The sequence below is a fragment of the Polypterus senegalus genome, chromosome 15, assembly GCF_016835505.1.
Source record: "Polypterus senegalus isolate Bchr_013 chromosome 15, ASM1683550v1, whole genome shotgun sequence".
Classification (NCBI taxonomy): domain Eukaryota; kingdom Metazoa; phylum Chordata; class Cladistia; order Polypteriformes; family Polypteridae; genus Polypterus; species Polypterus senegalus.
Window position 1 is genome coordinate 90,889,951 of NC_053168.1, and position 26,355 is coordinate 90,916,305.

At 37.0% G+C, this 26,355-nt stretch overlaps 1 protein-coding gene across 1 annotated transcript in view; it reads left to right on the plus strand.

Annotated features, from left to right (window-relative positions):
* LOC120515507 (MDM2 binding protein) overlaps positions 1-26,355 on the plus strand; it is a 135,108-nt gene that overhangs the window by 82,983 nt on the left and 25,770 nt on the right. Inside the window, exons 14-16 of the mRNA XM_039736568.1 lie at positions 9,671-9,835; positions 18,557-18,641; positions 23,789-23,947. Of these exons, the coding sequence (XP_039592502.1) occupies positions 9,671-9,835; positions 18,557-18,641; positions 23,789-23,947 (409 nt within the window). The remainder of the gene's footprint in view (positions 1-9,670; positions 9,836-18,556; positions 18,642-23,788; positions 23,948-26,355) is intronic.

Below are 26,355 nucleotides of genomic sequence, written 5' to 3' on the forward strand. Positions count from 1 at the left end.
CTGCTTGATAGGTCCACATACAAATAAGACAGTTCATTAGAATATTTTGGGCTGTGGTGCAAAATTCTGTGCTCAGGTCTAGTAAAACAAAAACAGATATGTGGCCTCTGTCCATCGTAACCTAACAGTTATTTACTACTTTAAGCAGTGCAGTTTCTGTACTATAATTTGTTCTAAAATCTCATTGAAACTTTTATCAAGAATAAAACATCTATTTAAATTTCATTTAATTGCTGAAAGACTGCTTTTTCTAGAGTTTTTCTTTAAGAAAGGCAGTTTAGAAATAGTTCTAAGTTGTCAAGTGGAGTTAAGATTGTTTTTATGAGCAGGGGTTTAACTATTGCAGTGTTTAGATGTTGATCAGTCATTGAGAATAAAACTCTTAGATTTCTAGCATTATCATTTATAATTTTAGAAAAATAGGACTGCTTCTCAAGACAAACTGCTTTGTTATATTTAACTATATGCACCTTTAATATTTTATAGTGAACTATTAATTTAGTTTTCCTCCATTTTTGCGCAGCACCACAGTATTTTGCTTTACGATCTGGCACACTTAGTGCTAGAGGATTTTTTAACAAGATTTTCTGGGGTCACTATGTTGGCCGCAGCTCTCACTTTAGAAAGACAAATTCCACCTTATTGGCAAATATGCTATCTGTGCTAGGACAAGCAGTAAATTCAGATTGATTATTGAGAATATAAGCAAACTTAGGTGCTGTGGATGCATCAAAATAATGTTTAACAATATGGTGTTCCTCAGTTCTAGTTAATGGTATTCCTACTTTAAATAGAATGCAAAAATGGACACATATACCAATATCAATGACCTGTCTCACATCAGCTTTTAATTCTTTTAAAATTACTAAATCCACCATGTGTCCTTCATTATGTGTAGGCTGGCTGACATGCTAGCTAAGACCAAATGAGTGCAGCAAGTTTATAAATTCTTTTGCTTTAGGTTCACACTAAATATCCACATGTAAATTGAAATTCACTACAATTAGGAACCTGTCGTAATTAGTTATTATTTTGGATAATTCTATTGTAGATAATTCTAAGAATCCCTCAGTAAGGGACACATTTTGAAGGTTTATAAACAGTCAATATGAGAGACTGCATTATCCTTGAATAACTATGGCAAGATACTTGAATGACACAAAAGTGCCAAAACTGATATTTTTACAGTTTATTGGCTTGAGAAAATACATGCTAAACTGTTACTGTTTTTTTTAAAACCTCGCTGAACGTATTAACAAAAGTTTAATTTGAAGATGCTGCTTCAGTGAACACAGCTGCACCGTCACTATTGAGTCATGTTTCATATTGTAAGACAATATACTGTATTTTTCTATCACTTATAAGAATTTTAATGTAAAAGGCCATACTTGTCAATGCTCTGATATTTTTTCCAAAAGTCCAACACACTTCAGTCTCAAAGAATTCTGAAAAAAATACCAGGTTGTACCAATGTTATCCAGGAGACACCCTGTAAAATTATTTTGATGTAAGAACAATACTTTGTAGCGATGCTAAATGATTAATGTCGTTGTAAATGTATTTTGTGCTGAGTCCCGTCTTTTGTCACATTGTCCTGTTTACATGGTCTGTGTGTACAGTTGTGCTTGAAAGTTTGTGAACCCTTTAGAATTTTCTATAGTTCTGTATAAATATAACCTAAAACATCATCAGATTTTCACTCAAGTCCTATAAGTAGATAAAGAGAAACCAGTTAAACAAATGTGACAAAAATATTATACTTGGTCATTTATTTAATGAGGAAAATGATCGAAAATTGCATATTTGTGAGTGACAAAAGTATATGACCCTCTAGAATTAGCAGTTAGTTTGAAGGTGAAATGAGAGTCAGGTGTTTTCAATCAATGGGATGACAATGAGCATTGAGTGAGTGAGCACCCTGTGTTATTTAAAGAACAGGGATCTATCAAAGTTTGCTCTTCACAACGCATGTTTGTGGAAATGTATCATGGCACGAACAAAGGAGATTTCTGAGGACCTCAGAAAAAGAGTTATTGATACTCATCAGGCTGGAAAAGGTTACAAAACCATCTCTAAAGAGTTTGGACTCCACCAATCCACAGTCAGACAGATTGTGTACAAATGGAGGAAATTCAAGACCATTGTTACCCTCCCAAGGAGTGGTCGACCAACAAAGATCACTCCAAGAGCAAGGTGTGTAATCCGGATGCACTGTAGCTAACGTTCACGAGTCCACCATCAGGTGTGTATGACAGAGTTGCAAGGAGAAAGCCACTACTCTCCAAAAAAAACAGTTTGCTAAAGATCACGTGGATAAACCAGAAGGCTATTGGAAGAATGTTTTGTGGGTGGAATAAAATAAATAGAATTTTTTGGTTTAAATGAAAAGCATTATGTTTGGAGAAAGGAAAACACTGCATCCCAGCATAAGAACCTCCTCCCATCTGTGAAACATGGTGGTGGTAGTATCATGGTTTGGGCCTGTTTTGCTGCACTTGGGCCGTGATGGCTTACCTTCATTGATGGAACAATGAATTCTGAATTATATCAGAGAATTCTAAAGGAAAATGTCAGGACATCTGTCCATGATCTGAACCTCAAGAGAAGGTGAGTCATGCAGCAAGACGACAACCCTAAGCACACAAGTCATTCTACCAAAGAATGGTTAAAGAAGAATGAAGTTAATGTTTTGGAATGGCCAAGTCAAAGTCTTGACCTTAATCCAATCGAAATGTTATGGAAGGACCTGAAGCGAGCAGTTAATGTGAGGAAACCCACCAACATCCCAGAGTTGAAGCTGTTCTGTACGGAGGAATGGGCTAAAATTCCTCCAAGCCGGTGTTCAGGAATGATCAAAAGTTACCGGAAACGTTTAGTTGCAGTTATTGCTGCAAAGGGGGTCACGCCACATACTGAAAACAAAGGTTCACATTCTTTTGTCACTCACAAATATGTAATATTCGATTATTTTCCTTAATAAATAAATGACCAAGTATAATATTTTTGTCTCATTTGTTTAACTGGTTTCTCTTTATCTACTTTTAGGACTTAAGTGAAAATGATGATGTTTTAGGTCATATTTATGCAGAAATATAGAAAATTCTAAAAGGTTCACAAATTTTCAAGCACAACTGTATGTAAATATGCTCCCCTGGAAACAAAAGGGGAGGGATAACACTGTGGAACCGTGGTCCCTCATGATAATTGGTCCTGTCAATCCTATCAACTGCATCCGGTCATTCGCTATTTAAACGGAAGGACAGAAAGAACATCCCGTTCTACTAGACCGCCAATTCACTACAGAGACAGGAGAAAGCATGAATCTAAATCATTCACACCTTTGTCTACCTGCCAGTTTCAACACCCGAGCGCAACATCTTTGCACTGCAAAACCCCTGAGTTCTGGATTACGCCCCGTACTGAGGATAAGCACGGCGAGACTGTTTCTTGTTGTCTGGGGAGAGGAACAACCCATCATTTTCATCTGTTTAATTTCAATTGGACAATTTTTCCAGCTGAACCAGGTTCACAAACAACATCCATTTTCCGTTAAATCTTCTGGACTTTTATGTGCATTTCGTGCTTTCTGTGTGTCTTATTGAGTTTGTTATCAGTGTGGGGTCAAGGGAGGGTTTGTATTGTGTATTCACTTTGTGCTACACCTTTTCTTTTTATTATTAATTTCCACCGGACTTTTGGGTTTGAATGTTATGTCGGGGTTGTTTGGGGTATTATATATATATATATATAATATATATAATTTGGAGTTTGTTCATTTCTTTTTTTATCAATATATACTTACTTTATTATTTTACATATGTTTTGTTTTGTTTTTTTTTGGCTTATTTTTGATCATCGATTGGGGAAGTTTATTTGGAAGAAGTAAGGCTTGTCAGGTCTAATGTCCTCAACTTGCCAGGCCAAGGGTGGTGTAGCTGCTAGTTTTGGAAAGTGAGTTGGCCGTTGCAACTTTCAAAGATATAGCCAATTTTGTGAGGGGAGCAGGGTGTCAAATTTGACAAGGCTTTATTTTTTCATCAATTTCACAAGACCTTATCTGAAGAACTAAACCACCGATCAGTCTCAAAGTTTGCTGCTTGATTTATCATTAAATACTAGTTATAATGAAATGTTAACATCTTGGTATTGCAGCAGCTGGAATAAGACCCATTTCATTTCTGTTTTAATAGAAGATCACAATGTAGTGCATCTTTGTCTTTGAGATCAAGAAGTGCAAGGACAGACGTTAATGGCACCCAACAAATGTTGTTTCTAGGTGACCAATGGAAAGAATGTGCAGGATAGTTTGGATGCATGAAACATATCGGGATGTCTGATTCCGCTTCACTCTTGTCACGAATCACACCAATCCAACATTTTTTTTGATCCATCAGGAGTGTGATCATGAGAGGGCAGGATCTCAGCTGCTGCTTCCATGGTGAATATTCAGTCAATTGACTGGCTTCACCAGACACCCAGCTAACTTTGAGTATGCCATCTTCTGTAGGGACGTAACAGTGGTATTCTCAAGCACCAGGTACTCATTTGGCCATGGAGAAACGCATTCTCTGTTCAATAACATGACATAGGACATCATCATTTGTTATGAAAAAAAGTTTGACATTTTTGATAACTTAATGATTGAAAACTCAATGATAACCATTATTCATATATGGCACATTCAGACTATGTTCATGAAAATAAACATGAAAGATTTGCATAAGAAAAGTAAGGTTTGTGTTTTGAGAAAGGACAATGTAGAATACATTAAACATATTTTAAAAAATTATCTGCACATTTCCACATGCTGTTAAGATTCCCTGAAAATGAAATCCAAAATTATATTTTGGATTTGAGAGGTCTGTTGTGCAAACCCTGATACAGTTACTTTCAAAGGGGGTCAGTTTCAAGAGGCTGCTTTTGACCACACATGGTCATCTGGACCAAATATTTTATTTTATTCACATACTATACCAAATAATGTACCAGTGTGCAAAGTTTGAGCCTGTTCGGTGGTTTAGTTTACAGCTAAGGACTTGTGAAATTTGATGAAAAAAATTAAAACCCCCATCGCCTCGGTAAACTGGCTATATGTTGGAAAGTATTGATCTTGCATCAAAAAATTTTACAGGGTCTCTCCTGACTAACATGGGTACACCTGGTAATTTTTCCAAAATTTGTTGAGTCCGGAGTGCATGGGCCATTGGTTGATGTGACATGGAATGACCCAATAGCGATATTTGCATATTTCCTGCTTTGCCTGGACCTTTTTAGTTAGACCCCCATCCATTACAATAGTGCTAATATAGTACACATCTATAGGTGATGCCACTGCAGACTGATTATATCCTAACACGGGTTTATGTTAATTGCATTTATTATTAATATCAAACACATTTAGAGAATTCAGTGAATGGCTTTCCTAGATTCAAAATATAATGTACATTAGTATTAAGATTAATATCATATAGTCAATGCTGATTAGTTACCTTAGCTATAATGAGAGAAACTTGGGCTCCTGTTCGGTTACGGCCCATCTCTTCTGAAAAACCACTGTCGTACCCTGAACAAATTGAAGTTCTTGAAGATTGACCAGAAAAGTCTAAAACCAGGTGTTAATGGAAGACAGGAACTCTTGTGAATATCAAAGCATCAGAATTGGTCCCAAGTTGCCGATTCCCATAGCCCTTTTCGAGCAAAAACATCTGACTGATCACTGCAAGTGACCTTTGTTCCCATGTGAAATACCACAGCACCAATATCTTTATATTTCACAAGGACAGACATAGTTGTTTTTTTTTTTTTTTCTTCCTGAAAGTACACCCCAGGAAAACAGGACAAACTATTCTTCTGACCAGAAGGTGTATAGTCCAGGATTGTACAGTGGAGTCCCCCGTAATATCAACAACAGATCTCTGGTAGGCATTGGCGCAGAGCTAAGAGCTTTAAAATGGATGATTGACTGAAACATTAGTGCTTCTCTATATGTTTGAAGTAGAGACCCTTTTTTCATTGGTGCTCCCACACTCCATCCTGAGTAGATGCAGGGGTTAAACAAATACTTGCCAGCTTTAAACACTGCTTGGCTGTTGTAAAAGTTTGAACATCACACTGTAGCTTAAGGGCTTTCAGCTGCCTATAGTATATGTGATAATTTAGTAACCTCCACTTCTTCATCGATATTTAGGCATATTTGGAAGCAGCATATATAGTGATTTGATAATCCCAGGCAAGAGTACACGCTAAGGTAAGAGCAAATAAATAAACAGTCTTGGCATACCTTAAAGAAAGTATTAAGGCAATTTAAGGCAAGAAAAAAAATATATGATATAACTAGTTGATAAATCCCTGGTGGGAGAGTGAAATTGTGTACCACAAAATCTGTATTCAGAGAGGCTTATCATATAAATCTGGACAAGGTAGGAAGGTGAATGAGACAGCCTGTTGTTAAATATTGAGGGATCTCAAAAAAAATTTCATATGTGAATTGGTGCAACAGAGTGAAATGCTAAGTGGCAGAACATGTGAGAAGGGCAATAATGGATTAGTAATGTGGTTGGTTGACAAGAAGTTAAAGACCCTGCAGAATGATGCACTAAATAAGCAGTAGCAGCTGCACGCAGACTTGTAATGAGGGGGGGACCATAGTATCATACTGGTACACATTGACAGTGATATGAGTTTGGCCATTCTCCCAGCCCCGAGTGGTTTTCGGACAAGTACTTGCTTACCTGTGGTTGGGAAAGACACCACTTAGTGCATGGCATAGGCCAACAGAAAATTTCTCACACTGAAAGGACCGCATCAATTAGAAGATGATTTTCTTTAAATAAAGAATCAACCAAGGACATCTACACTTCAGGTAATTGGGAGATCACTTTTTCAGGCGTATATAGCAGGTGGTGCACCCATTTACAAAAGGGGGGAAGGGGGTTCCCTATCTAAAAACTTTTTTTTTTTTTTTCTTTTTTAAACTGAAGTTCCTGTTGAAAACTGTAAAGAATATGTGTCCTGAAGCTGGCCTACATCAATGGTGATGCTCAGGGTTTTCTGAGACACAGGAAGGTCTGGATTCTATCCCATTATAGTAATAAAATGATTCAACAATGGAAGACTAGGAAATGATGCTTTTAGCAATAAGCAAGTTGCCCCTTTGCCAATAAAAATCTAGTAAGCTTCCTTGAAATTTGTGTAGTGACGTTTTTGTTTTGGAACAGAGTGAACAGAAAGGAACACAAATGAAACTGATGACATTGAAAACATCAATGTCCCAGTTCTTCATCTTGATCAGTTCCAATAGAGAATACATTGAGGATAGTCTGCACTTGTGCCTCATCCACCACTTCCCCCACAAAAACTGCTTGACTCTGATGCTTTCATGTGAAATATTGGATTTGCACAGTTAAGCATTTTTCGTTGTTTCTTTGTTTTTTCTTTATTTTGATTGTAATACTGTATTTCCGTGGCCTGTATTTTGTTTTTCTTCCAATCACTTCCAAATGTTGACTGTCTAACTAATTTTGCTATCTAAACCATCAGTAAATAAAGAAACAAACAGGGGGCTACTATTAGTAGTCAACTTCACCATGGAATTAGTTTGAAACTTTTCCAGTCTGTCCTACTATTCCTCCCTCCCATTTTCTGAACATACCCCTTGAGTTATTTTCGTACAACCTTTAAGCTTACATCATATTGTGTAGTCCACGCAGCAATACCTGGAAAAGGCCAATCATTTTTATACATAGTGCACCCAAACCAAGCAGTAATTTAAAAAGTTGTTCTGTATCTCACCTTGTTGTTACATTAGTTACAGAAATTATTCCAAACAGTAAGTATGTGCTTTAGAATCTGATTCTGATTTGACTAACACATTTTTATTTATTTAGTATAATTTATATACACTCTACCTTCCTCATTGTGGAAATGGCATTTTCATGAGAGAGTAGGAACTAAGGCCAGAGGTGACAAGAATCCCTCTGATTTACCTCCCTGAGATACAGCTTAGGGTGAGGTGCTGCAAAAAAGAGGAGATAAAATCATCCAGATAATGCTCAGACTGTGTTTCATCCTTACATTTGTTTAAAATGCATACATTACTTTCCCTGTTTTGACTTGCTTTTGTAACTTCAGACTTTACTCCTATACCTCCCTACTTACCTTAACAACAATGATGGATGGATTAAAAGGCATAAGTCTACGTGACCATCATCATCATCAAGTCCTTCCGTGAGAACCCTAAATCCAAAGAGGACTGTTTCATTTATGTTAGCTAGAATGCCCAGAGGGGACTGGGCAGTCTCATGGTCTGGAATCCCTACAGATTTTATTTTTTTCTTTTTTTTTTGTTTTTTCTATCCCCTCTGGCCATTGGGCCTTACTCTTATTCTATGTTAATTAATGTTGACTTATTTTGTTTTCTTATTGTGTCTTTTATTTTTCTATTATTTATTATGTAAAGCACTTTGAGCTACTGTTTGTATGAAAATGTGCTTGTTGTTGTTAACATTCTGCTCATGCCTTTCAGTTAATTTGTCCTTCCATTTTAAAAAAACGGCCATTCCTTTTTTTTCCCATCTGTTTTAGCACAATCCACTAAGTAAATCAAGCTATTCCCAATTCTACAATCTGTCCAGAGAAGCATGTTTCATCAGTGAACTTAAGAAAAGATTTCAAATCCTATTAATATCTGTCTAATAATAACTGAGCTGATAACTTTGGGTCCAGTGTTCTGGGCACTTTTAGCCTAACAGAAACCAGTAACATTTATCTGAGTGTATCTGCCCATCATGTAAATTTGGAGTCTAAGGGAAGCCCTTTCACACAACCCTCTGGTGGCCCTCAGACCGCTTTTTCTAAACCACTGGGAGTGACGTTCAGTCAGTCATTTTCCAACCCGCTATTATCCTATCACAAGGTTACGGGGGTCTGCTGGATCCAATCCCAGCCAGCACAGTGTGCAAGGCAGGAACAAATTCCGGGCAGGGTGCCACTGGTGGTGACACTTCTTTATTATAGTCAAGATTTAATTATAAGACACTGGACCTGTCATTTTACCACATGGACCTTTAGGCATTTCTTTTTCATTTGTAAATTCTTTAATCACAAAAGAATGTTTATGTAACCGTAAGTAACCTTTGGCCTCCAGGAGGTGTGCATAGAAACATACAAATAGATAGATAGATAGCCCAAGTTACTTACTGTTTTATCCATTTCCACCTTTTTTAAAAATCTTTTATATTATTTTTAAAAAGCAATGACATGCTTCTCAATTAAATAATAATAACATAACACAAATAACCATTTACTTCAAAATCAGTACATAGAAAACAAAAAGAGAAATAGAAATACGAAGAAGTTAGATTAATTAAGACAAGTCTGCATACTAGTAGTTTAGTATATGTTGTTACAATCGATTCATCCCTATGCACTTTAACCCTATATTGGAGTACACAGAAATTATTAATGGATTAGGAGTGATTGTGACATCAAACATATCTGAGAACATTAATAACAAAAAAATAGATATTTAGTTTTTGCCATTATTACTGGCTAAGGATAAGATTCAAGCAGAGAGTAAAATTTAGAATTTTTTCTCAGCATATTAATTATACTTTAATGTTTTGGTCTAATATTTATATGTGATCTTTTTTTAAATTTTATTTATTAACAGGAAACAGAGAAGAAAATGGGAAACCTGCATACATTCAAATGAATGATTTAAAGAAGCTTTGGATGTTTACAAAGGAAAAATACATGGAATCATATGAAGTGGGCCTTCCCAAAACTACTATTCTTGAGTGGGATAAAATGAGAAATAATCCTACAGAGCAGCTTGGTAAGGTTTTTTTTTTTTGTTTTTTAAACTTTATAACTTTATAAACAGTAGTGTTAGGGAATTCATTTGAGGCCGACAGTAGACTGGGGTTTAATCTTGTTTATAATACGGACTTTTTACATTTTGGATAGCACAATTTAAAATTTGTTTAGTAATAAAATAACTTCTTTATGAATGAAACAATTGCATGCATCATCTATCACTGTCAGCATTTATGGAGCATGCAAGTGAAATGATGTGTAAAGATTAGAGTTGAATATATCTAGCTTTTTTGTAAATAACATTTTTTCCTCATCTAAGAACAAGGTTCTCACCTGCTAATATTGTAATCTATTTGACACACCCTTCCTTTTTTCCTGTTATTGAGGACCCTGTGTCAATAACAAAAATAAAAAAGTAGAGGGCAAGTTTGGTACTGTAGGACAAAGTGAGCATTGCTCATTCTGCTGGGCTTTTTAGTGGCACACGCCTGTTAACACTAGAATTACCAAAGCCTACAAAAAAACTCGTAAACCCTGCCACCTTAATAAGCGTAAGCAGCCTACTATCCCATCCTCCCAGCTCTGCAGAAAAGGCAAAAAACTCTCCCGGCTCAAGCCTTGTTCATCTGGGAGTGAGGACCTGGGAGCTGTATAGTGTAAATAATATATCATCATTTATAACACATGCATTTCATGTGTGTCCTGTGTCAACAAAGATCTATGTAAGTGTAGCATGACATAAATGTTGAACACATACCTAAAAGATGCACTTTTTTCATGGTTTAGTACTAATGACAAAATTTTGACATGAAGTGTATAATTGTGAAGACTGAAGTCCAAATATCAAATAAGCACTTTCACACAAGGTACAAGTATAACAAAGCAAGTGCACTTTTATTCAAGACTATAATCAAAGAAAAAGAAATCGGGTTAGTGTACTTTGGGGTCACGACAGCTTTGGTAGCACAACGGTAAGAACTGCTGACTCATAATCAACAGGGTACGGGTTCGAGCCTTGCTAAGTCACAAAATAAACATTTTAAGTAGTGAGCTGCTCTTACTGTTACTATTATACAATAAAAACATGCATTTAATTTGAGGGGTGGCACAGTGGTAGCGCTGCTGCCTCGCAGTTAGGAGACCAGGGTTCGCTCCACAGGTCCTCCCTGCGTGGAGTTTGCATGTTCTCCCCGTGTCTGCATGGGTTTCCTCCAGGTACTCCAGTTTCCTCCCACAGTCCAAAGACATGCAGGTTAGGTGCATTGGCGATTCTAAATTGTCCCTAGTGAGTGTGAGTGTTGTGTGTGTGTGTGTGTGTGCGCGCCCTGCCCAGGGTTTTTTCCTGACTTGCTTCCTGTGTTGGCTGGGATTGGCTCCAGCAGACCCCCTTGACCCTGTAGTTAGGCTTTGCACGATACCTTGGCGAGCTCTGTAAGCCGTGCTTTTTCTTTGAAGGACAGGTGTAGGATAGACTGACTGGCAGGATGACGCTGGACCTCTTGCTGCATCCAGACGGTGCCATATTTCGCCTTTATGCCTTGTACACCTGCATTGTTCTTATATGTGAGTGTACGTTTCTTGCGGGGTAGGCTTCTGTTCTCTTTCTCCAATGCAGAACTCTCATCCTCATCTGAGTTCACCTCTGTTAACTAGCACATATTTATTTGAAATCTAACAGTGCCAGATCAAGGCGAGCGTGAACGCAACTGAGAGAATAAAACTGAATTAAAAAATGCTAACTTGGTGCTTTACAAGTACCATACATTTACACCGGCTGTTACAGACTCAAATCTAATATATGTTTTTATAGTAAAATAGTAACAATTAGAGCAGCTCACTACTCAAAAAACATTTAATTTGTGACGCGGCAAGGCTCAAACCCGTGACCTGTTGATTAGGAGTTAGTATTTCTTACCACTGTACTACCAAGTCAGTCATAACTAACCCGATTTCTTTTTCTTTTGTTATAGTCTTGAATAAAAATGCACTTATTTTGTTATACTTGTACCTTTTGTGAAAGTGCTTATTTGATATTTGGACTTCTGTCTTCACACATTAAACACTTCATGTCAAAATTTTGTCATTAGTACTAAAACAAGAAAAAAGTTTCTTTTAGGTATGTGTTCAACATTTCTGTCATGCTACTCTTACATAGATCTTTGTAGACACGGAATACGCATGAAAAGCATGTATTCCAAATAATGATATATTATTTAGACTATACCGCTCCCGGGACCTCACTCCCAGATAAACAAGGCTTGAGCTGGGAGAGCTTTTTGCCATTTCTGTGACGGTGGAAGGATGGGATAGTAGGCTACTTGCGCTCATTGACACACTTACAACACTAGACGCCGGCAGAGAGATGCGAACGGATTTAAGGTGGGCCGGGTTTATGAGTTTTTTTCGTAAGCTTTGGTAATTCTAGTGTTAAGACAGCAGATTTAACAAAGATGCAGACATCCAGCTGCACAAAATCCCCACTTGCATTCCAAAGTAAGTGGCTGAACTGTTGTCTATACCAATCTCAGCCCTGCACTTCATCTCATGACAAACGTGTAATATACAGTAATAATTTCCTAATTTTTAATGCTCTATGGACTGTCCAGGAGGAATTTATACAATTTTTAAAATGTCCGTAATTTTGACTCCTAAAATTTGAAAATCTACATATCCTTATCATTGGTAAAAATTGAAACCCTTACACAAATCAGCATTTGTTTAAGTAGTGTGCACACTTTTCCCCCCAGAATCTTTCATTCTGGTACAGTAGTTAACAATGCAGATATTGACAAGAATAGTCAATATCTGTCCAACTTGGCCTTTTCACTTCATCTTTTGAATTCAGCTTTATCTTCTTGGCGAGAAGACCATTCATTATAAATTTTGTTCCTTTCCTTAATTACAGTAATCTCTCCTCGATCATGGAGGATCCGCGAAGTAGAAACCATATGGTTATTTTTATATATTTTAAGCCCTTATAAACTCTCCTACACTGTTAACATTATTAGAGCCCTCTAGACATGAAATAACACCCTTTAGTTTAAACTGTGCTCCTTGACAAGACAGAGATGACAGTTCTTTCTCACAATTAAAAGAATGCAAACATATCTTCTCTTCAAGGAGCGCCATCAGGAGCAGAGAATGTTAGAGAGAGAGCGAGATAAAAGCAAACAATCAAAAAATCAATACGTGCTTTTAAGTATGCCGAAGCACCACGATAAAGCGGCATTTTGTAGAGGAGCATCCGTATCCTCTAGGCAAACAGCCTCTGTGCAAACAGCCCCTCTGCTCACACCCCCTCCGTCAGGCAGAGAGAATGTCAGAGAGGGTGAGAAAGAGAGAAAAGCAAACAATCAAGCACTGCGCAGGAAGCATATCTTATATCATTGAGGAGTTTTAGTTAATATGTAATACATGCTCTGATTGGGTAGCTTCTAAGCCATCCGCCAGTAGCGTCCCTTGTATGAAATCAACTGGGCAAACAAGCTAAGGAAGCATGTACCATAAATTAAAAGACCCGCGAACCAGAGAAAAATCTGTGATATATATTTAGATATGCTTACATTTAAAATCCGCGATAGAATGAAGCCGCGAAAGTCAAAGTGCGATATAGCGAGGGATTACTGTATTTCTAATCCTAATTCACCGTAACTAAGTGAATCTATTCAAAATCGAAATAAGAATTATTTTCGATTCTTCTTTCAGCAGCTTGGTTTAACAAGTAATTTCATACATCCAGGTACAGTCTATCGTATTTAAGTGCGAGTAAGTCCTGCTTTGAAATATTTTAATGGAAAATATTGTTATTACCACCTGTTGTTCCAATATGAATTTATAATTGTAAATGAATGAGTCAATTATTAAAGTTTCAACCAACCCAACCAACCATTTTCTAACCCGCTGAATCCGAATACAGGGTCACGGGGGTCTGCTGGAGCCAATCCCAGCCAACACAGGGCACAAGGCAGGAACCAAACCTGGGCAGGGTGCCAACCCACCACAGGACACACACAAACACACCCACCCACACACCAAGCACACACTAGGGCCAATTTAGAATTGCCAATCCACCTAACCTGCATGTCTTTGGACTGTGGGAGGAAACCGGAGCGCCCGGAGGAAACCCACGCAGACACGGGAGAACATGCAAACTCCACACAGGGAGGACCCGGGAAGCGAACCCGGGTCTCCTAACTGCGAGGCAGCAGCGCTACCACTGCGCCACCGTGCCGCCCTATTAAAGTTTCAGTTAATTAAAAAAAAAATCGCACATTTATTTTTTTATATAAATGCAATATCTTTTCAGTTATCGGTTTATCAAGTAAGAAGTGACTTCTTCAAGTAATTTAATAATATTTTCATAATTCTTTCATTTACATAAACTCATGAATACCCATTATGCTGAAAAGAAAGTGCAAGTTCATTCACTACTTGAACAACAAATATCCTTGTTTTAGGAAGGGCAGAACGGATTCAATTAGGGAGCTAATGCTCCCAAGATTCAATTTCAGTAGCATGCTATCTAAAGAGGTCTATTAATTTTTATCCAAGAACCCAGATTTACTGAGAAAAATAGCTTCAGTGGAAAAGTATCTCTCTATTATATAAAAAGAAATCCTTTTTGGAGACAAGACTGTTTGAAAAAGATTTTTTTTAAATTCTACTAAACGAGACTTTTGCCTTGAGATTTTTTCAAGTCACGCCCACTTCTCAACCATATATAACCACGCACACGGTACTCTAACCTCATTTGTGTAAATGATTTTAACAGACACAGTTCCTGCTCTCTCAGCTCTTATAAATGTTAACATTTTCCTCACTTTAAGTTCCCCAATTAAAGAAGACTTATTCTGTCCAAATCTTATTGAAGAATTTAATCATGAAGGGTTATCAACAGAAAAAATTAGTACACGGGAAATCCTAGCACCAAGAAACGATGAAGTAAAATGAATTAAAGTGAAAAATCATTACACTGCAAATTGTTTAAATGTGTATCAATAGACGATGCTCAAACAATTGGTGGTGATCGTACAGAAGATGAAAACATCAACTTACAATATCCTCAAAAATGTCTACAACCGTTAACACCGTCTGGTCTTCCAGCGCATGAATTACTATAGAAAGAAGGATGTATCCAAGAAAGATAATGTAGTACATCTTCTGCAGATAACTTTAGATGACAAAGGAAATAAAAGACAGAGTAGAAGACAAAGTAGAATGTCTTAAAGAGGTTCAAAAACGTTTTCATGATACACATGCAGAGCAGGTCAGAGACTATGAAAATAGTAAAAAATCGAAAGTCTCAAAAAATTGATAGTAAAGATTGCATTAGCGCTAACAAGCAGAAGTTATTACTCTGTGAAATAACGGAACAGCGAAAAGAGATTGGATATATGGACATAGGTGGTATGACAGAAGTATGTTGATATTGTTCGGCTTTAAGTTTAAGTTGGAGACTTGTAGATCGTCTAATTAGTGATACCATCAGGGAAAAGTAGTGTTTCTTCCCAATGAGGAAGCGCATCCGCAAGAATGAAAAGATTTGTTGTTTGGTGAAAGTGAAATCAACAAACACTACAGGCAAAATATCCATATCTACAATAATCTGTTAGCGTGCACATCATTCAAAGCTCAAAACATAGATTTACACAATTCTGGACCATACGCTATGAGAATTTGTGGTCCCACAACAATTAAAGCTACTACAAGTTTAATTTAAAAAAAAAACACAATTCGGTCAGGTTTATATTTATGATCACAGAGAAGCGAAAATAAAATCAAAAGAGTTAAAGAATCTGACATATTAGAAACCCTACAGCCAATAATGGATACAAATCCATGCATCCAAAAGTATCATAATTTACAGGAAATTTATCTGCAAAACCCTTACACATATTTATTTTTTACTGTACAAAATAAATTATTACCTCCTGATGATGTAGATCATTTTATCTATGCTGAAATTCCAAACCGAGAAACCTGTCCTGAATTATTGTACAGTCATTAAACACATGTCTCACAGACCTCATTTAAAAGATTCAGTATGTTGGGGCTCAAAAGAAAAAAAGTGTTTAAAGAAATTTCCTAAATCTTTCGTTAATTCAACAGATATGACGTAAGGCTGGCTTTCCTGATTACCGACGCAGAGATAATCATCACAGAAAGAAAGTTGTTAAAATTGTGATGATCGATAGTTCAATGATTGTTTCGTATAACCCACATTAGCTCAAAGGATTTGATGGTCATATTAATGTTGAGTATTGTGCATCGGTTATGAGTATTAAGTACATTCATAAAGGGCATGATAGAGTATGCGTGAATGTATCCAACAACAGATGAAGTTCAAGCATATTTAGATACTCGGTACGACATTGCAATGGAAAGTTGGTGGCATTTAATAGAATTGCCAATGCACAGTCGAAGTCATTGTGTTAAATTATTACCAATTAATTTACCAGGTCAGAATATGATTCAATTTAAAGAAGGCAAAGAAGCACAAGCTTTACAAGTAGTGAGAAAAATAAATAAATAAATAATTGGCTTATTTTGAACTTAATAAAAATGACGTAAATGCAAAAGCATATATGTTTTCTTTAAGTTTATTACATTTGACTATTTTTTTTACTATGGTTAATTCCTCACTGTAATGTAAAATAGTTAGTTCTATTATGCATATGTAACAGTTCCCATGAAAATAACAATCTGTTTAAATTGTACATCCGCTTACCCATAGATGAGCAGTAGAACCGTGAAATGGCTGGGCCTGAGGTTGGCAAGCGAAGCGAGCACGGTGCAGAGCCCCCGAGTAAAAGAATATAGATAAATGCAAATAAAAATAATTTTCAATTTAGTTTATTTTACTAGAAGTGAATTTCCCATGTTTATCATTTTTTGCAGGTTTACAACAGTTAAGCTATCCAAATAAGAATGGAAGGAATGAAGTCTGTTAATCCAGTCACCACAGGTTACATCTTCCTTCAAAAAACTAGCTACACTCATCCCTTTACTATGTTTGAAAGATTTTCTCTTGCACTCTCTGAAACCTGTTTGCTCTCTGAAACCTAAAAGCTTATGAACTGCTTCCTTCTTTGGGAATCAGAAAGCTGAGATCCATTGTGCCAAGCCAAGCACTGTGTTAGTGACTGAGCTTAGTCGTTGAAGACTGAATAGCAGCCATTATTTCAAGACGGAAACTTCAGCATCTATACTTTTGAGCCAAAAAGGATGTTTTCCCCTATGAAGTTACAGAGGACAATGCAGTAAGCTTAACATTAGAATCCCTGAAGCCTACAAAAATCTCATAATCCCAGGCCACCTTAAATTCCCCTGTACCTCCTCATCAGCATCTTTTGTTTTGCAGATGATTCAGCTGAAGTTCTCCCAGCTCAAGTCTGTTTATCTGGGCATGAGGTGCCTGGAATTATATTGAGTAAATAATATATTGTTATTTGGAACACATACATTTCATATGTGTTCCATGTCTACAACGATCTGTGTAAATGTTGGATGGTAGGAAATGCAAGGCAAGAAATGTTGAACACATAACTAGAGCAGAAACTTTTTTCATGTTTTACTAATAGCTGGTAAAATGCTGACATGAAGCGTATAATATATGAAAACTGAAGTCCAAATATCAAATAAACACTTTAACATAAGGCACAGATATAACAAAACAAGTGTGTTTTTTTTCTAGAATTTAACCAAAGTAAAAGAAATTGGGATACATATACGTCTGCTTGGCTGGTGCAGTGGTAAGAACTGCTGTCTCCAAGTTCTTAGGTAATGGGTTCAATCCCGGGTCCTTCATGCGTTAACTGTTTTGAGTAGACTGTGACCATTATTATTACTATTATAGAATAAAGCCATACATTTGATTTATTGGAGTCTGTAACAGCTGTTGTAAATTTGTGGTACTTGTAAAAGTAAGCATTTTGTTTCATTATTCTCTTTTGTTCTCTTAGTCACGTTCACAGTCTCCAAACCCCCCAACCCCCATCTGACACAGTTAGTTTTCAAGTAAAGTTCTACATTGGAGAAAGAGAACAGAAGCTCCTAAAAAGGAAATGCTCTGGAACTGTAACTCATGACAAGACATCAGTACTGTAAATAGTCCAGTTACACTAAGTTAGATGTCTGACTTCTTTTGGTGATGGACATTGAATAACTCAAGGAATTCATGCTAATGAGCATTGTTGCGACAAAAGTTACAGCCACATTATTTCTTTGACAAGTACAGATAAATACTATCAATTGATCTGCAAAATATACTTGTCATTTGCCACACCTGAGTGTCCTGCAGTAAAATGTTTCAGTAAATAGGGTAGAGAAATATGCTGTCATCATGTGGATCTGACAGAATACTACTGTGCATTTCAGTGCTAAAATCATATATAAACGTATAACAGCTTTATTAAGTTATTTTGGGTATTTTCTCCAGTGTTTTAATCTCATTCAATCTCATCCAATAATGATCATGCTGACTCAGAAGATCCACATCCACATGATCTAAAAAAGGTTGTGATTCATCAGACCAAGCTACCGTCTTCCATTACTCCATTGCACATTGTAGATGCTTTTGTCGTTGGACAGGGTTCAGCATGAGGACTGATTTTTATACCTTCCTATCCCTTGCAAGCAAAATAGCTTTCACCACAAGTCAATAAGAAAAATGGTTCTCATGTCTGCAAAGAGGTTTGCTATAATATTGCTTTATGTTACTTTCTTTGATCCTCTCTTACAGATCATGAAATAAGTCATCCTCATTCTTCAGATTTACCTGAAAAAAGTGCACTTCCCAACCTTGAAAGAATTGCACAAACGATGAGGTATATTTTAATACTTCTCTCTGATGAATCTGTAATAGGAGCTGTTTTGAATATCATGATTGTCTTTAGTGTGCTATGTGTAGTGATTCTTTCAAAATAATATGTTTATTAAGGAACAGAACAGCCAATATTTTCTTTAGTGTATTAGTACTTTGACTTTGTTTCTGGCATGTCCTTTAAAAAAATAATGTTTTGGTAATTTATTTTGATAGTTAACATGTTAATTGTTTTATTTTTTAATGTGTTAACTTTCAAACGAAATTCATTTGTTTCCTTTACCTGCTTTATTCTTTTTAAAGTTGGCAGGAATTAATGCCTGTCTTAGCAGCATTGAGATCAAAACAAGAAACTAGCTATAGAAGGGGATTTAATCATTAAAGATTGCAAGGATCGTGGTCAGATACCAAGTTACGTTAAAACCAAGCACACCATTGTTTTTCTTGTGAAATTCCCAATAAGTTTGATGTGTCACATGACCCTCTTCCTATTGAAAAAACAAAAGTTGGATCCAAAATGGCCGACTTCAAAATGGTCACCATGGTCACCACCCATCTTGAAAAGTTTTTCCCCTCACATATACTAATGTGCCACAAACAGGAAGTTAATATCACCAACTATTCCCATTTTATTAAGGTGTATCCATATAAATGGCCCACCCTGTACTTCAACATTTACTTGTTAAGGTGCAAAAATGAAAAACTAAGAAATTTTAATTAGGGATTTGAGTCTATTCCATTTTATTGTAAAAGTATTACGTTAGTTACCATACATGAAATGAAAAATCGCAAGGTAGAGTCCAGCAAGTAGTTGTTGTTTTTTTTTTTCAGATATTGGCCATGCCATTGTGCTGTACATCAAATATTTTGATCGGTTTGATTCATTTCTCACACATTAATTACCAGTGTTTTTTGCTGATACTGCAAGTAAGTGTTCAGGAGGAATTCAGTACCATGTGGAATTATTCAGAAATACCTTTTGTCAAAAAAATTGTAATTTTAAGTACAATTAAGATCATTCATCATCATAATAATAATGACACCTTTTAACTTGTTTTAACTAAGTTTCAACACTCATGTTTTTCCACTTTGAAGGTGTAATGTTTAAAAACAGGAAAGATAATCATAAAAATAAAGAAAGCAAAAATGTCTATAAATAAAAATTGGTTCAACACTTATTGTCTGTGGACCCTAATAAATGTAACTATGATGGCTTTATTTACAAACAGAGCAAAAAGGTCTGTTATATACAGTCAATGTAAGAATGGGCTCAGAATTAAGTACAATTGTTATTAATGTCAGTAGTGTGTGTCTAATAGCTGTTCATAAACAAAGGCTACAGCTTAATGAATATTTGAGGAACAGGTTGAAAAGACTTGCTGTGTTACCTAGACAGATTCTGAAATTCCCAAAGAAAGGAAACTAATATGTGTAAGATTTCATATGTTGTTTTATTAAAGGCATTATGTTACTTCTTTTCGAAAACATTCCTACAGTAATGATTGACAACCATGTAATATTTCACATTTTCACAATTTCACAATTTTGAATATTCAAAGTGTAATACACATCCAGCTATACATAATATAAATGTTAATGTAGCAGCTCTACTCTAGCACTTCTTTTTATCATGTAATAGTGCTTTTTAATTTTATGTCAATGGTTTTTTTTCCTTGTAGCATTGCGAAACCCAAAATAGACCAAAACGTGGAAAGAGCATTTGTATAAGAATTTTTGCAGCCATGTTAATGTTAGCAGAGTTTTCACAGACCACAATTTTTCCATTCTCACAACAGAGAGGAAGGAACTTCAATTACCATGTAAAGTATTTATAACTTTTATCATGAAAGTACTAAAATAGGGATACTTTGATCATAGTCTACAAATATTTGTGTTAGTACATGAGATAAAACTTAAATATATTATCAAAAATATTTCCAAATGAATACATTTTGTTTTGCATTTAACAAATTAAGTCTTTTAAAATGTGGGGAAGTTGAAAAGTATCATAGTGTGGTATAGCGGGTCCACAGCTCACTGAGTAAAGGCCATTTTTAAATAAATAATCAACGCGCTCGCGGCTTAACGAGGGGACGTTGGGCCATAGCGAGCCGTGGGGCAATCCGTAGGGTGTGGGCGTTTCTCACCGAGTGCACAGGTGAGGAACTGCCCACATTCGTGATTGTCCCATGGCTAATGCTGCAGCTGCTGTGGCCCTCGTCACTTAAAAAGAAGCGTGAGTCGGTTTTGAGGGGAAAAAAAGATCGAGATGAGAAAAGAGAGAGAGGAAAAGAGGACGGAGGTTACAGGGAGCGAGGAAGCAGGTGGTGCGTGCGTGTGGTGAGCGCGCGATCGAGGGCAGCTGTGAGGAAGCTGGGTGTAAGGCCGTCACCCGGGTGTTTGAGTGGATGTTGCTCCCGCTAAGCGACCATGTAGCGGGAGTGACCTGGTGAAAGCGATGAGCCGCAGAAGGCAGCGGAAGTCGGGAGACTTGGTGGTGGAGTCCCCAATGTGTGCGTCCTGGCCATTGGGGTAATCAAGTCTCGGGGACTGGGATGAGTGCCATACCGGAGCCAGGGTTCAGGAGGTCTCGAGTGTGTAGAGGAGGACAGCTGCAGAGAGCGTTTTGCCTGCTGCTAAGCCCAAACGGGATAAGCAGGTGAGACGCTAACAGAAACGATACGCCGGATTTGTTGTTTTTAAGACTGCTTCCATGAGAAGATTTTACCTCTCGTTTTAAAGGATTGTTTTTTCTATATTTTTAACGTCCACATGTTTTATTGGATTATTTATTTATTGACTCTTTTTGAATGAACTGCACTTTATTTATGTGAACACCTGTTTTGATGGACAGTTTTAAATAAAAGTACTATTGCACTTTTTGCACCACCCCTTGCTCAATTATTGCCTTCACTGACTAGCTCACTCGGTTACGTTATCGACGGTGTTGGGTTCAAGTGCTTTCAAAAATCAGATGGGAGTGTGGAGCCCGAACCCACATCGTCACACATAGTTAATGTAAAAATGTCCTTGAAACTTATTTTCTGTGAACTAATTACATTAATTTCACAATTCCATTCCTTTGTTTTTTTATCCACATAAAAGCTGTGTATAGCTCACCAGGAGAGAATTTTAACTCGGTTAATTAATCATGTTTTGGCAATGCCAGTATATAATTAAATAATTTGGTAAGGTCTCCTGCTTTATTTTCACACCTTTTTCTGTAGGAGGGGGTCTCCGGCTGTTAAACGTATATCAAAGAAACTGAAGAACACTCATTTTAAGAAACGGAATAATGTGATTTATTGATAAACAGAAGAATTACAGAAACATGATAACTGCATATATATCAACATCAATGACAGGCTACAGGACCTTTTGAGACCCATAACATGTAGAGACTGGTTTTTTACTAGGTTTCTGGAGTTCTAATTTATCTTAGCACAGATAATCACTTTTGTAATTTCAAGTCTTTAAGGATGGTATCTGATGCTGCATTGAATTGTTGCTGTTGTTGATCTGAGTTCAGGTGGAGAATTCTTCTTTGCTACATGGTTCTTTGTTCATGATGTGCTCTGCTTTTCTCAGCTCACTGCTACACTTTTTGTTGTATCCTCTGCTATGTCATATGGAAAAGTGTTACTCTTTCTGGCACAAGAGTTTAGACTCTGAAGTTCCCTTCTTGAACTCATAGGTGCTTCTAAGACAGGATTCAGTCATTGATACAGAGTTTGGCTTGACAGAGTGGATCTCAGCTTTCAAGTCCACAAAGATGAGGGATTGTCAGCTTTCACCTCCCCAAAGAGAGAACAGCTCATCAGCTTTTAGGTTTCAGAGAGCAGGCCTTTAGCTTTCAGAAACCGAGCTTTTAGAGAGGTGAAAATAAGTGGTAGTATTGAATGAAGGTGTAACCTCTGGAAATTGGACTAAAGTCACTTTCAGTTACAAAAGCAGGGCCTGCTTATATAGCGTGCTATTTTATCCAACACAACCAGAAACAGTTCAGTTACAAGCCTAAGGTGATTGTCCATTTGGCACTAGGGAGTACGTTTCCCTGTAGTGCCTTCTAATGGCACCCACGACCCCAGCAGGGCTATGCTGCTGGACTACAACTCCTGGTATTCCCTGTTGGTTCCCAAATGGACGACGATATCGAGGGCAGTTGCCATCTAGCCCCGGGGGAATAAACACTCCTCAGAATTAGTCCGTCCCTTCTTTTATCCTGGCCAGGGATGGTACTAGAAACCTGTCCAATCGAGATGCCTGTCCATTTGCCCAGGGCCTCCCATCCGGGTAAGGAATCTTCTTCTCTGTTAGGGATGTCCATCCATCCACCTTGGAAATCCCGTTCAGGTATGGCACCTTTCTCTTCTTTGGTCAAGATGCCTGTCTGTCCTCTTGGACCCTTCTGTCTAAGTAAGGAACCATCCCCCTTTCCTGGTCAGAATTCCTGTCTATCCCATGTGGCACTTAACAACATCTACAGACAGAACTTACCTCCTATCTGTTCAGTTCCTGTTTGGCTGTTCATGAAAAATTGGCATGGTGGTCTTTATTCAAGTGAGTATCCTTAACAACAATTTTTTTGTAAATCAGATAATGCAAATTCCACGGTACACAAAGAAGTTATAGAAATATGCTCTCAGGTTCTCTAAATTATGTTAAATATTGTAGTTATGTTAATTAGTTTCTTCTTTTTTATGTATTTGAACAAATATGTGTCCAATAATCTATTCTTGCATTTTTCCTTGTAGTTTGTACTATTGCATTGTATTTCTGAGGTGGCAATGATAGATTGGCCATCTAGCTATGTGAAGAGGATTACTTATGTTCAGTTTAATGTGTTATATTTATCCTATTCCTTGACACCCATTACATGTCCAACCTACCTGGAAGGGAGTTTCTCTCTGATTTCTTCCATTTCTGATTTATTCCTTTTTTTCCCTACAAGGGTCTTTTTTATGAACATTTTTGTCTTCTTAGGGAGTTAAACTGGGGGGCTATCAAAAATAGGGCCTTTTAAAACCCATTGTGGCATTATTGTATGATTTTGGGCTGTAACAAGAAATAAATTGTTGTTGAATTATTCACTCAGGTTCCATTCACAACGGAGTATAAGTACACTTAATTTTTTTTGTTCCCCTGAACCAGAATGAACACCATGTTGACCCTATCTACAGAATCTATATTAGGACCTAGGAATACTCATCGAGCGTTTTCTACTCAACTGGATGCAAAAGAACTACTGAAGTACTTTACACCTGAAGGACTTCCAGTGGTTGAACTGCAGCCACTTGAAATACATAAAGGGTAAATATCTGCTCCTTTTTATTTAAAACTAGCAAAATACCCGCGCTTTGCAGCAGAGAAGTAGTGTGTTAAAGAAGTAATGAAAAAGAAAAGGAAACATTTTAAAAATAATATAACATGATTGTGAATGTAATTTTTTTGTCATTGTTATGAGTGTTATGAATATTGTAAACTCAAGCTCTTTTAATTTCTGAAAAAAAAAATGCATTTAAACTACATTTCAATTCAAAACAGAAACAAAAATAATATCCCTGGCTAAAATTGGGCAGACTTAAAAATAAAGTGCTATTTTAAGTACTTTAAGTACATTTTCAGAATGGCATTGTCTTTAAATAATAATAATAAAAATTTCAACATAAAGTGCAGTTTTTCTTCTTAAAAAAGTAAGGCAGAAACATAAAAGGTAATTTGACCAGCTTCACCTTTAAACTCTGAGTAACCTTAGCCAAAATTATTTTGTACATTAGGCTAAAACAGTGTGATCGTTGAACATTTTGTAATTAGATGTATTTAGAATTACTAACGGTTACGGAAGTCCAGTGATCCCCAGTAAGAGCCACAAAATCTGCTTTCTGTAATGCATCTAATTTTGCTTGCTTTTCAGTGTCATAAAGCTGTTGAATTTTACTTGAAATAGTCTTTCGGCACGGCAGTTGGAAAGTTGGATCACCTGACGCTAACTGTAGCACATTTTCTAAACCCCTATCTTCTACTACTGATAGTGGTCTACAGTCCAAAGCAATCCATTTTCCAAGAGAATTTGTAAGTTTGACCGATGTTGACTTACTAATTTTGGTCCTGAAGCCAGTCATTTCATCAAGTTTGGGCTGCCGACACCTTTTGTTGGTACTCAAACTCGTACTGCCAGTGCTAACAGCGAGCACGCTGCAACATGTTTTGCATTTAGATGGTACCGTAAGGTTGAAGTGCTTTGGTGGTATGCAAACTCTTTTTGCACAGTTTGCACAAAACCACGCTTTTATCAAGGCTTCCGTCGGGTAGTCTTTTGAAATGAAATTTGCCTCTGATCAATCCTAGCAACACGCTTTCTTCCGACTCTTCCATTTTTGTAGCTCTGATGTGTACATCAATGTAATCGGTGTACCAGGAAATCATGCATTGACAAAAGTTCCCCTTTGCTTGGAATACAAAGTGTGATTAAATGCATTCTTTTTTTAACGCGTTTTTTTTTTTTTTTCAAATTAATTAATCGTAATTAACGTGTTAAATTCCCAACCCTTATACATATATATATAGTTTTACTGTCAAATAATGCAAAGACTACGCGACACATGTTTCACCCTAATTCTTGCCTCTTGCATTGCGGCATGTGGTTTGTTTATTTGACAGTATGTAGAAGAAAAAAGAACATCTTAAAAATAACACATGATTGTCAATGTAATTGTTTTGTGACTGTTATGAGTGTTGCTGTCATCAAGGATTTGATTATCATTATTTCTTTCAATCAGGTTCGTATTTGGAGGATGTGTTGTGTTCAAGTTACATTCCGTGTTTGTCAACGGTTGTAAAGATAACAGGTTTCATTCATCGATTCCTTTCTTACTGCATCAATAAACAGCTTGTCTTCCTCTTTATTTGAAACATCACACACTTCACGCACGGGTTTGTTTTACACTGTCTTCCTTTAGCTGGACATTGACTTTTTCCACCGTGTGCTTTGTTTTCGCAGTAGCTGCAATTATGAATATGCTTGTATGTATCACTCGCTTCGTATTCTTTTGCTGCCTTCTCAGTTGTGTAAGGCATTTTTTGTTCGGCACTATTTGCAGCTCTTGTTCTCTGCATACTGCTTTCACAGTCAGTTCACATGAGCTGCTCGGAGTACATGCATTGACGGCTCTCAGCTGTGCTTGTGCTGTCTCATGCGATGTCCACGGCTTTATTTAATGTTAGCTAAGACCCGGCACTTAAAAGTATCTCTCGCAGTTTTGCTGAGTTTGTGCCAAACACCACCCTGACCATCTCATCTTCGTCTGCATAAGCACAGTCCTTCACCCGCGAATAATAAGCGGCAGAGTGTTTCTATTGGATTGCCGCTGACGGACGGCCTTATATGGGCAGGCACTCAATTACGTGGGAGGCGTGACGATGAGGGACGCAACTCCGCCTCACACGGTGACCGAGCTGCAGGCTATGGCCGGTATATATGTACATAAGTAGGTTCCAGTTATGACCGTTCCACGTAGAATTTTGAAATGAAACCTGCCTAACTTTTGTAAGTAAGGTGTAAGGAATGAGCTTGCCAAATTTCAGCCTTCTACCTACACGGGAAGTTGGAGAATTAGTGATGAGTGAGTCAGTGAGTGAGTGAGTCAGTCAGTCAGTGAGGGCTTTTCCTTTTATTAGTATAGATATAATGCATAATAGCATGTAAATAAATACTTTTA